Raw genomic sequence first — 12,187 nt, 5'->3', positions numbered from 1 at the left:
CAAAATCTGAAGGAGGCTTGTCCTGGTATGCACTCAGGTAAATGAGAAGAGAGAGAGAGAGAGAGAGAGTGTGCATCCTCTAATCATAGACTTCCATCACACCTCTTTATAAAAACCACCGTTAAGAAACCTGCACACCCATTACAATAACTGCACCCACCCTCTGCCTTTTCCTAACCTAAACACAGACCCTTAATTCGGGCCCTGATTTGGGATTTCCCTTCTCAGTTCATTCACTGTCCTTATCACTGTCGCTTCTGCTGCTACTGATCCTATCGTTGTCCTCGCTGTCTCCAGGTCTAGTTGTGTCTCTGTCCCCTTCGTTCTTCCTGTCCACTTCCTTTCCTGGGGGGACTTTGAATAGCCTGTGCCAAGTGTCCCTTTTCCAGTGGAGTTGGCTGCGTCCTCTCCCACCACTTTCCGGTAGTAGGACTGGAGTTTGCTCAGAAATGTTTTAACACAGACCGTTTGCTCAAGCTTAATGTGACTGTACATCAGGAGGTACCTGCATTGCCACAGGGCGCTCCTGATGCAGGACACAAACAGGTCAAAGCGGGCTGTCTGGGACCCCTGATGTTTAGTCAGGTGTCCGTACTGCGCTACCTCCCTTGTCATTAGCCAGACACCTGGCACTTCCTCTAGGAAAAAGCCAACCTATTAAATAGGTACTTTGCGTCAGTCTTTCATCAGTCACACGGGATGCCCATGCCTGCTATGGGACAGAGAGATCCGGGTGATGGGGATCCCCTACCCTCCATCAATGCTGACCTCGTGAAGGAACACCTTGAGAAGCTGGATACCTTCAAGTCAGCCGGCCCTGACAATCTGCACCCCAGGGCACTCAAGGAGCTGGCGAGCGTCATAGCCCAGCCCCTGGCACGGGTCTTTGAAAACTCCTGGCGCTCTGGTGTAGTGCCCGAAGACTGGAAGAAGACCAATGTGGTGCCGATCTTCAAGAAAGGGAGGAGAGTGGATCCGGCTAACTGCAGGCCCATTAGCCTGACTTCTATCCTGGGGAAGATCTTAGAAAAGTTTATTAAGGAGGCCATCCTTGAGGGACTGGCCCAGGCTAACATCCTAAGGGACAGCCAGCACAGGTTTGTTGCGGGTAGGTCTTGTTTGACCAATCTCATTTCCTTCTATGACCAGGTGACCTATCACCTGGACAAGGGAGAAGAGATTGAAGTCATATATCTTGACTTCAAAAAAGCTTTTGATCTGGTATCCCATGATCACCTCTTGGCCAGACTGCCCAGTTGTGCCCTTGGCTCCACCACGATCCGCTGGCTGGGAAATTGGCTTCGTGGTCGGACCCAGAGGGTTGTGATTGATGGCAGTCACTCATTATGGTGCCCTGTGACCAGTGGGGTCCCTCAAGGCTCTGTCCTGGGACCCATACTGTTCAACATCTTCATTAATGATGTGGACATTGGAGTTAGGAGTGGACTGGCCAAGTTCGCCGATGACACCAAACTTTGGGGCAAAGCATCCACGCCAGAAGATAGGCGGGTGATCCAGGCTGACCTGGACAAGCTCAGCAAATGGGCAGACGAGAACCTGATGGTGTTTAACACCGAAAAATGCAAGGTTCTCCACCTTGGGAGGAAAAACCTGCAGCACCCTTATAGGCTCCGCAGTGCTACGTTGGTTAGCACTACAGAAGAAAAAGACTTGGGGGTCATCATTGACCACAAGATGAACATGAGCCTGCAATGCGATGCTGTGGCTAGTAAAGCGACCAAAATGCTGGCTTGCATCCATAGATGCTTCTCGAGCAAATCCCGGGATGTCATTCTCCCCTTGTACTCGGCCTTGGTGAGGCCGCAGCTGGAGTACTGCATCCAGTTTTGGGCTCCACAATTCAAAAAGGATGTGGAGAAGCTTGAGAGAGTCCAGAGGAGAGCCACGCGCATGATCAGAGGTCAGGAAAACAGATCTTACGATGACAGGCTGAGAGCCGTGGGACTCTTTAGCCTGGAAAAGCGCAGGCTCAGGGGTGATCTGATGGCCACCTATAAGTTTATCAGGGGTGACCACCAGGATCTGGGGGAACGTCTGTTCACCAGAGCACCCCAAGGGATGACGAGGTCGAACGGTCACAAACTCCTGCAAGACCGCTTCAGGCTGGACATAAGGAAGAATTTCTTTACTGTCCAAGCCCCCAAGGTCTGGAACAGCCTGCCAGCGGGGGTGGTTCAAGCACCTACATTGAACACCTTCAAGAGTAAATTGGATGCTTCTCTTGCTGGGATCCTATGACCCCAGCTGACTTCCTGCCCTTTGGGCAGGGGGCTGGACTCGATGATCTCCCGAGGTCCCTTCCAGCCCTAATGTCTATGAAATCTATGAAAGTGTCCTGTGGAGACAGAGCGCTACATGGTGGCAGCAGGGGCCAAGGTTAATGTGAGCATGAGCACCTGCCTGGCCATGGGTGAACTTGGGACCAAGAGTCCCTGGGGGTCTCAGTCCCCCATGAGGGGGTCAAGATCCTTGGGGTGGAGTTTGACCCCGAGCTGAGCAGGAGGAGGGCCTGGAGGAGGAGGCCAAAGTGAAGCAGAAATTGGGTCTGTGGCACGTGTGCCACATCTCCATGGGGAGGATGCCTCATGGCACTCATGAAGGTGGTGTTGCTACTAGTGCTTCTGTACACCGCACTGGTCTTTCCCCCTACCCCCCTACGTGTGTCACCCGCAGAATCCAGAGAGCCATGTGCATCTTCTGGGGATCCAGAATGGAGAAGGTGTCAAGAAAGACCCTGTACAAGAAGAAATGGGCCGGGGCAGGGGGGTGCCAGACAGCCACCTGTTCCTGCAGGCACGGTACAAGAGCCAGATCTGCAAGCTGGTGACTGGGCCAGCAACCAAAACAGCCTGTCTAGTCAAGTTTTTTACAGGTCACCTCCTGAGACCATGGGAGGGGTACGCTCCAGCCAAGGGGAGGTGGTACACCATGGAGCACCTCTGGTTTTACAGGGCGATGGAGTGCTGGAACGAGGACGGGCTACAGAAGAAAAGTCCAGACACCATGTCCAACCACAGGAAGATACAGAAGGCAGTCAGAGACAGATGGGCTATTGACCATGGAGCTGCTCCCTGGTGACGACTGCCAGGCTGTCTGGGACCGGATCTTCCACAAAGACCTAAGAAAAGACCACAGAGACTTGAACTGGCTCATAGCTCATGGTGTGCTCCCAGTGAAGGTGTGGAGGCACGGAGTGAGACAGGAGACTAGACCCTGCTGGCCCAGGGTAAGCTACCAAGATGAGTGAGACCATCGGCCACCTCTTTTGGCTCTGCCCCTATGCCAAGGGAGTGTGAAAAGGGGAAATGTCACCTCCCGCTCAGACCCTGGTTTTGAGATGTGTGGGATGCCCCCCTCTCCTCTGCCTAGAGCCCCCACTCTGGGACTTAAATCTGGAGAAAGTAGGGGTACTCAGCGTGTCTGCAACAAGTCTCCCAGTGCCATAGGAGGGGTTGGTGTGAGAGCCAGAAGTAGAAATGATTGCTCTTGAGCCCCTGCTACATGCTTTGGTCAGTTTGCTTTTAGAAATGACTTTATAATGGTAGAGCGCGTTTTGTTTCTTTTTCCGCTGCCCATCCCACTTGCCTGCACGCACCTTGCCCTGTCTCCAGTTTCCCTTGTAGCCCCGGGCTTGAGTATTGTGGCTTTGTCTTCTTCAAGCTCTCAAAAGCTTTTCCTCCCCCGGATACTCATCCCTTAGTGACAGACAGACAAGAAATAATAGATGCAGAGCATCAAGACGGGAAGGATGGATTTTACCAGCATGCTCCCTTGCCTTACCCTGCTCCCAGCCCGGTTGGGGGCAGGTCTACACAGTCTTCAATGGGGGAAGAATTAGGTCAATGGCAAGTAGTTCTGGGTGCCCCATCCAAGGACTGCAGGACAGTTACAAGAGGTACCTCTGCTAGTTAGCGCTTCCAGTATAATACTGCAAAAGTGTCTCTGTCCTGCCTTGGAGCATCCTTTCCAGCCGAGCTCGAAGGGCAGCATTGCTCAGTTCAGCTAATGTGGTGTTTGCCAATGTGTCCACTAGGGACCAGGATGTGACTGCTTCAGTCCTGAGCCTGGGGAAAGGCTGATGCTCCTTCTTTTGTTGTTGTTCCTTTATCTGTATGGCCACAGATTAGCTTGACTCTCCCATTCATTCCTCTGTTTCTCTTAGTAACCAGGTAACGCACCCAGCATGCCTTGAAGGGTGTCAGCTCATGCAAAAAGAGCAGGACCTGAACAGGACTCGCCCTGCCTGCGGCCTGGCTGAACTCTGCACCGAAAACAGTTCCCAAGAGCTTTACCACTCGGGCTAGGGAAACATAAACCCTCCCGTGGCTGTATGTGAACTATGAACAACATTTATCCTCAGGTAACTTTCCTCCCTTGAGAAAAATAGCTTGGAAATTGTTAAACAGCATCTTCTGCTCTTTGGTCTCTCTATTGCAGGCTTCTGTAACACAGGTAGTAGTTTAAAAGCAACATGCAATTAAACCACAAGTCAAATACTCAGCTTAATGTAATGCTGGGGTTTTATGAGAATCAATTTTACCAATGGGGGGAGGAGACCAAAAAGACAGCTCAACAATCATGTTGTTAATTAAATATTTTACTAGCACAAGAGTGATGTTGTAGCTGTGATCCAGAAATTATGCAAAAGGCAAAAAATTCTTAATAAAAGATAGCACTCCAAGAGCTCCTTGCCTCTGGCATATTTTACACATTTTAAGTTCAAACCAATCTTTTTGCCTCTAAAGTTGATAATATGGTGTATGAGAGATTCTCATGTAAAGTAATATATAAGGGCCTGAATAATTTGCTATTACTTCTAAAGCACTGCTCTTTAAGCACTGTTTTCTTGTTTTGTTTTTAGAGATTTTTTGATGGAGTCCCTTCTGATTCAAAAAAACCCTTCTCTGAAGAAACAGGTAATTGGCAAAAAGTGCATCATTGAAAAGTCTGTTAAAAAATGTCCAGGGTTTCCATTCTTCTCCACATAGTAGTGAGCACGAAGAAGGTTTTGTTACTGTTGTGGCTTTTCTGTCATTTGTGCTAGGGGAAATGTCCTGAACATGGATTTTAGGGCATACATTCCTGTTGCTGGTATGAACGTGGCAATATGCGTGGTGTATAATTTGCATCTAACTTCTCTGTGTAACAACAGAAAACCTTTTCATTAAGGAAGACTCAGTGACTATCCAAACTTTTAGTTTAAGTTCTTCACGTGTTGTGAAGAACCTGTGCTCTGTCCTGGTTGGGCCTCGTCAAACTGCGGCAGAATGACTGTCCACATCAAAATAAAATGTTGAAACTCAATAAAATTCAGCAGTAAATATTTGAACATCAAGGCACGGTGACACTTTATTACTGGTGTTGACTCTACGGCAGTGGCATTGGCTGCAATCTCTATAATTCAGGTTCAAAGACAGCTTTCTTGTTATAACCATACGTGTGCTGTTTTCTCATGCTCTCTTTTCGGATCGGCTTGCCTGTGAAGCTGAAATATGGCGTGCTTACTTCTCTATACATATGAGGATTTTGTATGTCCCAAATGTGGTCAAAGTCATTCATCAGTGTGGCAAGGACTCTGTTTTTCCAAACTGTTTTGTACAGCCCCAGACACAAGTAATAATGGAAGCAAATATTGTGAGTACTGCACACAGGTTTTTGCAGTTCATTTTGCAAGTCCAGAACTACCAGTGTTCAGGAGGAGCTTGCAGCTCCTTACTCCTCAATTACAGGACCGATTTGGAGTTTTTAATTATGTAGCAACACACCATTTAGCAAATATGATTCAGCTTTCCTCTTACTTTAGACATTTGGTTGAATCGAAGGAAATGTGAGCCTAAATTTAAAGACAAAGTACAAACGTACAGGAGACCAGTATTAAGGCTGTATCTCCTGCTTTCTTTTTCATATTTGCTGACTTGCGAGCATATCACAGTTCAACTTTAACATAAAGTAGTAGTAACAGTCTTAGCATTTAATTTCCCTGATTTTTGCCTTATTTTTTAGTCTAATTTCAACTTGAAGACTTTTCGGGGTATTTCTTCTGTCTGACAATAGAAATAGTCCTTTGCAGAGATCTTATTTTGCAACACATCATCACAGCTTTGAAGTAGTATCAATAATCCTTATAGCAGAGTGTGCCCTGCTGCCAATGGTTTTATGAGCAGGGGACTAGTTGCCTGGAGTCTTAAACTGAATGTTGCCCCATTGAAGTCAGTGAGAGTGTCTGTATTCTTAGCCTTACTGCTGGCTTCCTCCTGTTATTTAACTGCCTTGTGCCTTTGTAAAGTGAGTTGTTTCACTGTTTAAATTACTTGATTGTAGTGACCATCCTTTTCATAAAGTACTTTGAGCTGAGTCTTTTGAGAGAGTGCAAATGTCTTGCAGCTCGTGGTAGGGTGACTACATTCAGTGATGTGTTACACTGATTATTTCAGGCAATGGTATGGCTGTTTCAATGGACTGTGGCCTTGTTGGCACCGATGGTATTGCTTTGCAGCATTTTCTCTGCATGTTTTCTTACTGCCCCAGACATTACCATAACCCAGGGATGTCAAAAATACAGTCTATGAGCTGGATCCAGCCCATGCAGCCCCATCAGCTGGCACCCCAGTGCTGGCTGTGGGTCTTGAGTTGACCCACAGGTAGCACATGGCATGTGCTAGACCAGTCCTGCGTGCTGGGCCCAGGACATCCACTGCATGAGAGCACCCAGTTTGACCAGTCCAGGATGTAAGCCACATGCAGCATGGGTCCCAGACCACCCAGAGCGGGTAACCAGCATGCGGGGGTTGGGGGAGTGTGTGGGCCCAATCTGGCCATTGGGGCCAGTCCTACACCACTCATCCAGCCCACAGGTGGGGGAAGAATTTGACAGCTCTGCCATAGCCTGGTATGCTGATAGATGTGTCATGGTTTATAATACACAGGGCTGGGCAAGTTCTGCAGAAAGATTTTGGTGACTTGCTCCACTTGGATTTTTGCATTAACTTGCCATCTCTGGGTGCTTGCTCCTTTTGGCTCCCTTGCCAGCAGTGCTTCTGTGATGAGTTTCATTGGCCCAGTGAGCTGCTTGCAACAGGGACTGTATTGCTGCATATTTGTACAGTAGGTGGTCCATGAGCAGGGGTTCCTAGGTACTCCTGCAATAAATCATAGATACCAGAATTTGCAAAAGCCGAGGTTCAGATCAGCAGCTAGAGGGTCCCTGAAAAAACGTTTCAGTAGGACCCAACAGTGTGAATCCTGGATTACACCCGCTCCTGCGTCCTTCTGTTTTGTTTAGCTCCATAGAAGCACCCAGGCACTTAACAAAAAGGATCTCATGTGATTTATGAAACCAACCACCACAGCCGACATTTGGATTTTCAACCGTTTCCACTAGGTGAACGAACATCACAGAAATAATTTGCTAAAGAAACTTGGGAGTGGTTTGAATAAACTCGGGGCTTTTGCTTTGTGTTTTGAGTAAACAGCAGCTTTTTCAGGGTCAGGCTGCCTCTGCCCTCTGCTTTCAGGTTGGAACGTGCTGACACTCTTTTTCCTTGTATTGTAACAGATTGCTGCAAGGCATGCGCTGCATGGCTAAGGTGTACTCGAAGGTGTGTCTGTGTGTCTGCTGTCGCACTGTTTGTGCTTGGCATTATCGCTGCTATTGTCGGTTTGGCCGTCACATTTGGAATCCCGCCACGTACGCCAGGTCAGTCTTCCAGGGTTACCCTGGTTTAAGCAAGGTAATAAATCCTCAGAGAAAAATTGCTGCTGTATTGTCAACCAGCTGGACACAGAAGATGTCGTCTGAAACCAGTAGACAGAAGAGGGGAAGAGAAGCAGAGATTCTGGAGATGAATTTACAGTCTCTCGGTTGAGAGTGCTAAGGTTGAACACACGCTTGTCCTTAGAGCTTAACAGGATGAAAGCAAATCTCCATTGCTTTGGTTGCCATAATCCCAGTGGGGGTATGTGTGGATCTCTATTGTACAGCCTGCTTGGACACAGGATCCAGCACCAGCTAAACTCATTTATTTCCTGTTTTCCCTACAGTGAACCGTTTCTGTGTGACCTCTGATAATCGTACCGGCTTCTTGTGTGATGACAGAGAGAGTTGCGTTCCAGCCCATCAGGTCTGCAACCGAATCAGAGAGTGTGCTAACGGAGAGGACGAACAGGAGACATTGTGCAGTAAGCAGTTGACATCTCCTCCCAATGATTGTCTGTCCAGCCTTGGGCCTGCTCCTCGCTTACCCTCTGAGCTTTCACTTCCCTCTGACTTCAGGCTCAATGCTGTAGCTGTGGGAAGATGAATGGTTGTTGTAAGCTGGGTGCAGAGACACTGTTTTTTCCAACTCTACACAGGGAGACTGGAGATCCAGATAGGGAAGAATCCAGGTCCCTTGATACCCACTTATATTCCTTAAGCCTAAGACTATTGTTTGATCGGTTTACTGAACATAGAATTAAACAGACGTTGTGACGGAGTACTCTAGGAGCATATGAGAGATCTGGGTTTGATTTATGGTCCAGCTGACAAGGAAACGGATGGATCTGCCAAAGAACAGAACAGGGACATCATGGTTTTGTTCCTGGCTCTGTTGGAAGCTTCCTTTGAGCAAAACACATAACCTCTCTGTGCCCGCATTTCCCTCGAAACCCGCTGGTGCTTCCCTCTGCCGCTCAGCTTTGTTATCAGGCTTAATTAATACCTTCTGAGTGCACTGAGATCCTTGGCTGGACAGAGGATTGGGAGTGTAAAATACTATTGCTAATAATTGCTTTCTTGTCCTGATATCTACTTTTTGAGTGAAGTGAGAGCATTTTAGTGTCTCTAGGTGTCTTTCCCAATAGGTGATTTGCCCAATAGCCTTCCAGGATATTTGATATTCCGCTGCAGCTATCCTAGCTACTGGATCTATGCTGATAAGAGGTGTAATGGATTCAATGACTGTGGAGACTGTTCTGACGAGATGGGGACCTGTAAGTCGCCCTTTGGCTAACAATTAACAAAACGCCCTTTCTGCCAACTTGAATGGTGATGAACATGTTACTGAATAGATCACCTCAAAAACTACCACCCCCCACAGCTACAAAACAAGTAGAACCCGTGCAAACTTCTTGTCCAACAAAGGTACCCCGACCCTGATGTAGGACACCACCCTCTAGCAACATTAGTCCACAACCCATTAAATTCATTGTCCCTCTCGTTGTGGCTGTCAGCCTCTGTCCCAGATGAGGAGGTGATTTAGTTATACTGATATCTGTTCAGTGGGGACTGGAACACGACCACCAAATACCATATCATGTAGGTAGATGCCTGCTGCCAACAGTATTGGTCACTGCCAACTTGAGCTCTATCCAAACTAGCAGCCTTGCAGGAGAATAGTTAGCTGTGTCAGGGTTAAACCCTGCCAAAATGTCACTTGGCAGGGAAGCAGAGGTATCCATGTTCCCTCTTTTCTGTCCCTAAGTGGCTGGCTGCCCTCCTTGCGGGCCGCAGTGGTGGAGCTGCACACCAGTGTTTTACGAGTACTGCACCTGCGTTCCCAGGAGCTTCTGCCGAGACGGAGTACAGCACTGCACGAGCTGGTCTGATGAGTACATCTGCATGAGGTGAGATGCCCGTGCCAAGTAGTAGCCATGCACCACTGGGCACGTTCTGCACTGCTGCCTTGTAGTCTCCTCCACCCTCGTTTGAAGTTGTCGTCTGAGAACCATGGGACCCGGTGGTTCGCTGCTCACCGCACCGCAGCGCTGGAAGGGGGAAAGCACGGTAGGCTCAGCAGGCCGACCAAAGGACTGGGAGATGAGAACTGCTGAATGCTAATCCCATGTGTTACTGACCTACTCTGTGGTTCTGGACTGGTCACTTGCATCTGCCTTCCTCTGTTGCCCCAGCCGAGGATCTCACTGCTCTAAACACCCTGGGTGTGGTGAGGGTTGATTAGTCTTCACTGACTGTAGAGGGCTTTGAAGATGCATCATGGTGTCTAGGCATGAAGCTGTGATTGCAAAATACATTTGAATGCTTGCAGGGGGAAGTGGGAAATGACAGTGGGTGTGAGTGCCAGCACTTTCCTTTCTTTCCCAGGACATATCTGACAAATGCCAATGTACTGTCAATTCAAACAGCAATGAAGACCAGTAAGTGGCCTCTGACTGGTTTTCTTTTTGATAACTGCCATGGTTGCTCATTAGTCACCAATGTGTTGGCAGAAAGGAAAATAAGTTCCCTTGGGGTTTTTTGTAACTCCAATCTAAACGCAACTCAGTTGTAAATCCTCTTCTCTGTCCATATCAAAAAAATAAAAATCATATGGGCCAGATTCTTTTTCACTTATTAGAAAATACTTGGAATTAGGGGCCTAAGTGAGAGTCTATTCTATCTCCTTGAGCCCTGGAAAAACAGATTATGTAAAAGATAGGTGAACCCTCTCCCTCTACTCACTGCTTCTTGATGACTCGTCCTTCAGGGTCAGATGATGGTATGTTGCAAAAAATGATGCATTAATGCAGGGGTGCTCAACCTCTGGCCCACGAGCCAAATTCTGATCATGGAGCCATGGCATCTGGCCCATGGGTCAAAAATTTGTCGGGGGGAGAGGTAAAATCTCTGTGTGGCCAGATCCAGCCCTGCCTGGATCATTGCTGTGCAGCAGGATCAGGGCTGGGTCTGACCCCCACACATTCAGATTGGGGCACGCTGCCCCCTGCCCCCCTCTCAGCCCTGCACATCCGGATGAGGGCTGTTGCATCCCTCCCCATGTCCCCCAGTTGGGGCCAGGCTGTTCCCTCCCCTGGTATGTCTGGATCAGGGCTGCACCCCCGTGCAGCTGGATCAGGCCCCTGCTATGCCAGCCCCATGTGCCAGATCAACCTCTCTGCCCTGCAGGGCAAAAAAGTTGGGCACCCTTGCATTAATGGATTTCCAGAACTTGAGCAGGGTGGCGCAGAATCGCAAGTAAATGCCCAATACAGGGAAGAGAATCTGACCCAGAGTCAGTGTTTCCCGTTCCTGGTTGAGAAGCACTGGCAGCACCAGCAGTGGTTCTCAACCAGGCGTGCCACTACATTAAAAAGTTGGTAGAGGGGGTTGCTGGAGCTCTAAAAATATTGAGAACCATGGCCTTAAATGGTACCTGGAGACATCTGTGTGTGAGGCGCACCTTTGGCTGTAGTCTCTCAACCCACACTGAAAACACTGGTGGTAGCTGTGCCAGCTGGAGAGGATACAGAGGTAAGTCAGGGGTCACCCCCACATGTGAACTGAGTACACAGCTGAGCTGGAGTTAGGTGAAGCAGTGCGAGCCCTGAACTTGTGCAGGCTGGCCATGAAGCTTTGAGCATCCGTCATATAATGGCCTTGTCAGGAGTAAAAGGTCTAATTAACCAAATAGCTAGGGTGAGCCAGACGAATGCTGCAATGTAACTACAACGTAAAACAGGGAGAACTGGCAAGGGGGAGAAACCCAAATTCATACCCATTCTGTCTGCAAAGCCTTTTAGCATTGTAACAAAGTAGCTTTGTATTAATCTCTCCACAATGCTCCTTCAGTTGGGTCAGCCTAGATTGCGTCTGATTTGGAAAGCAAGGACTGTCTCTGTCAGGGTTTTTTTTTTATGGTGTTGCTCAGTTAATCGTAAATGCCACAACAGAGGCAGGAATGAAAAGATGAACTGAAGCAAGGTTGCCCAGGTGGAGAAAGTGGTGGGAGAAAAAACCTTTTTCTTCCTATAAATTGTTAGTGCAGCTGCAAACTACATGATAAAATACATTTCTGGTTACAGCCTGTTTTAACTCTCAGCTTACCGCTCTGAGGACAGGCCGGATTAGGCTGCTACCACATGGTTTGTACATTGAAATGATGAAGTAAGAAAGAAAAAATAGTCTGAAAGCAGTATGCTGGGAAATGGACCCGAGTTCCCAGTGTAGACCTTACATGACAGCAGATCCATCTGTGATCCACACAGTAGCGAAGTGGTCATTGCAGTCAGTGGCTGAGATGCCTGAAGCACTTCGGGGGTTTTGGACATATTTGCCATTGAAATTTAAGATAGATATCATGCATCTCTTCCAGTGTATTTGTAGGTAGGGACTTTATGCTTGAAAGAAATAGTTTTATGGGAAATACATCTAGTTTTCTAAACCAGGCATCAGGCACTGTTTCCACCTTCC

At 48.1% G+C, this 12,187-nt stretch overlaps 1 protein-coding gene across 1 annotated transcript; it reads left to right on the top strand.

Moving 5' to 3' along the window:
- Positions 1-4,154: 4,154 nt before the first annotated feature.
- On the top strand, positions 4,155-10,317 carry LDLRAD1 (low density lipoprotein receptor class A domain containing 1). The gene is made up of 6 exons (XM_090048515.1): positions 4,155-4,381; positions 4,883-4,937; positions 7,577-7,717; positions 8,062-8,199; positions 8,863-8,991; positions 9,483-10,317. The coding sequence occupies exons 1-6, from the start codon at positions 4,361-4,363 to the stop codon at positions 9,626-9,628; spliced, it is 630 nt and encodes a 209-aa protein (XP_089904641.1). The 5' UTR covers positions 4,155-4,360; the 3' UTR covers positions 9,629-10,317.
- Positions 10,318-12,187: the final 1,870 nt, after the last annotated feature.

This window comes from Crocodylus siamensis, chromosome 5, assembly GCF_052110815.1.
Source record: "Crocodylus siamensis isolate JL-2025a chromosome 5, ASM5211081v1, whole genome shotgun sequence".
Classification (NCBI taxonomy): Eukaryota; Metazoa; Chordata; order Crocodylia; family Crocodylidae; genus Crocodylus; species Crocodylus siamensis.
This window is presented reverse-complemented; position numbering and strand designations above follow the sequence as displayed.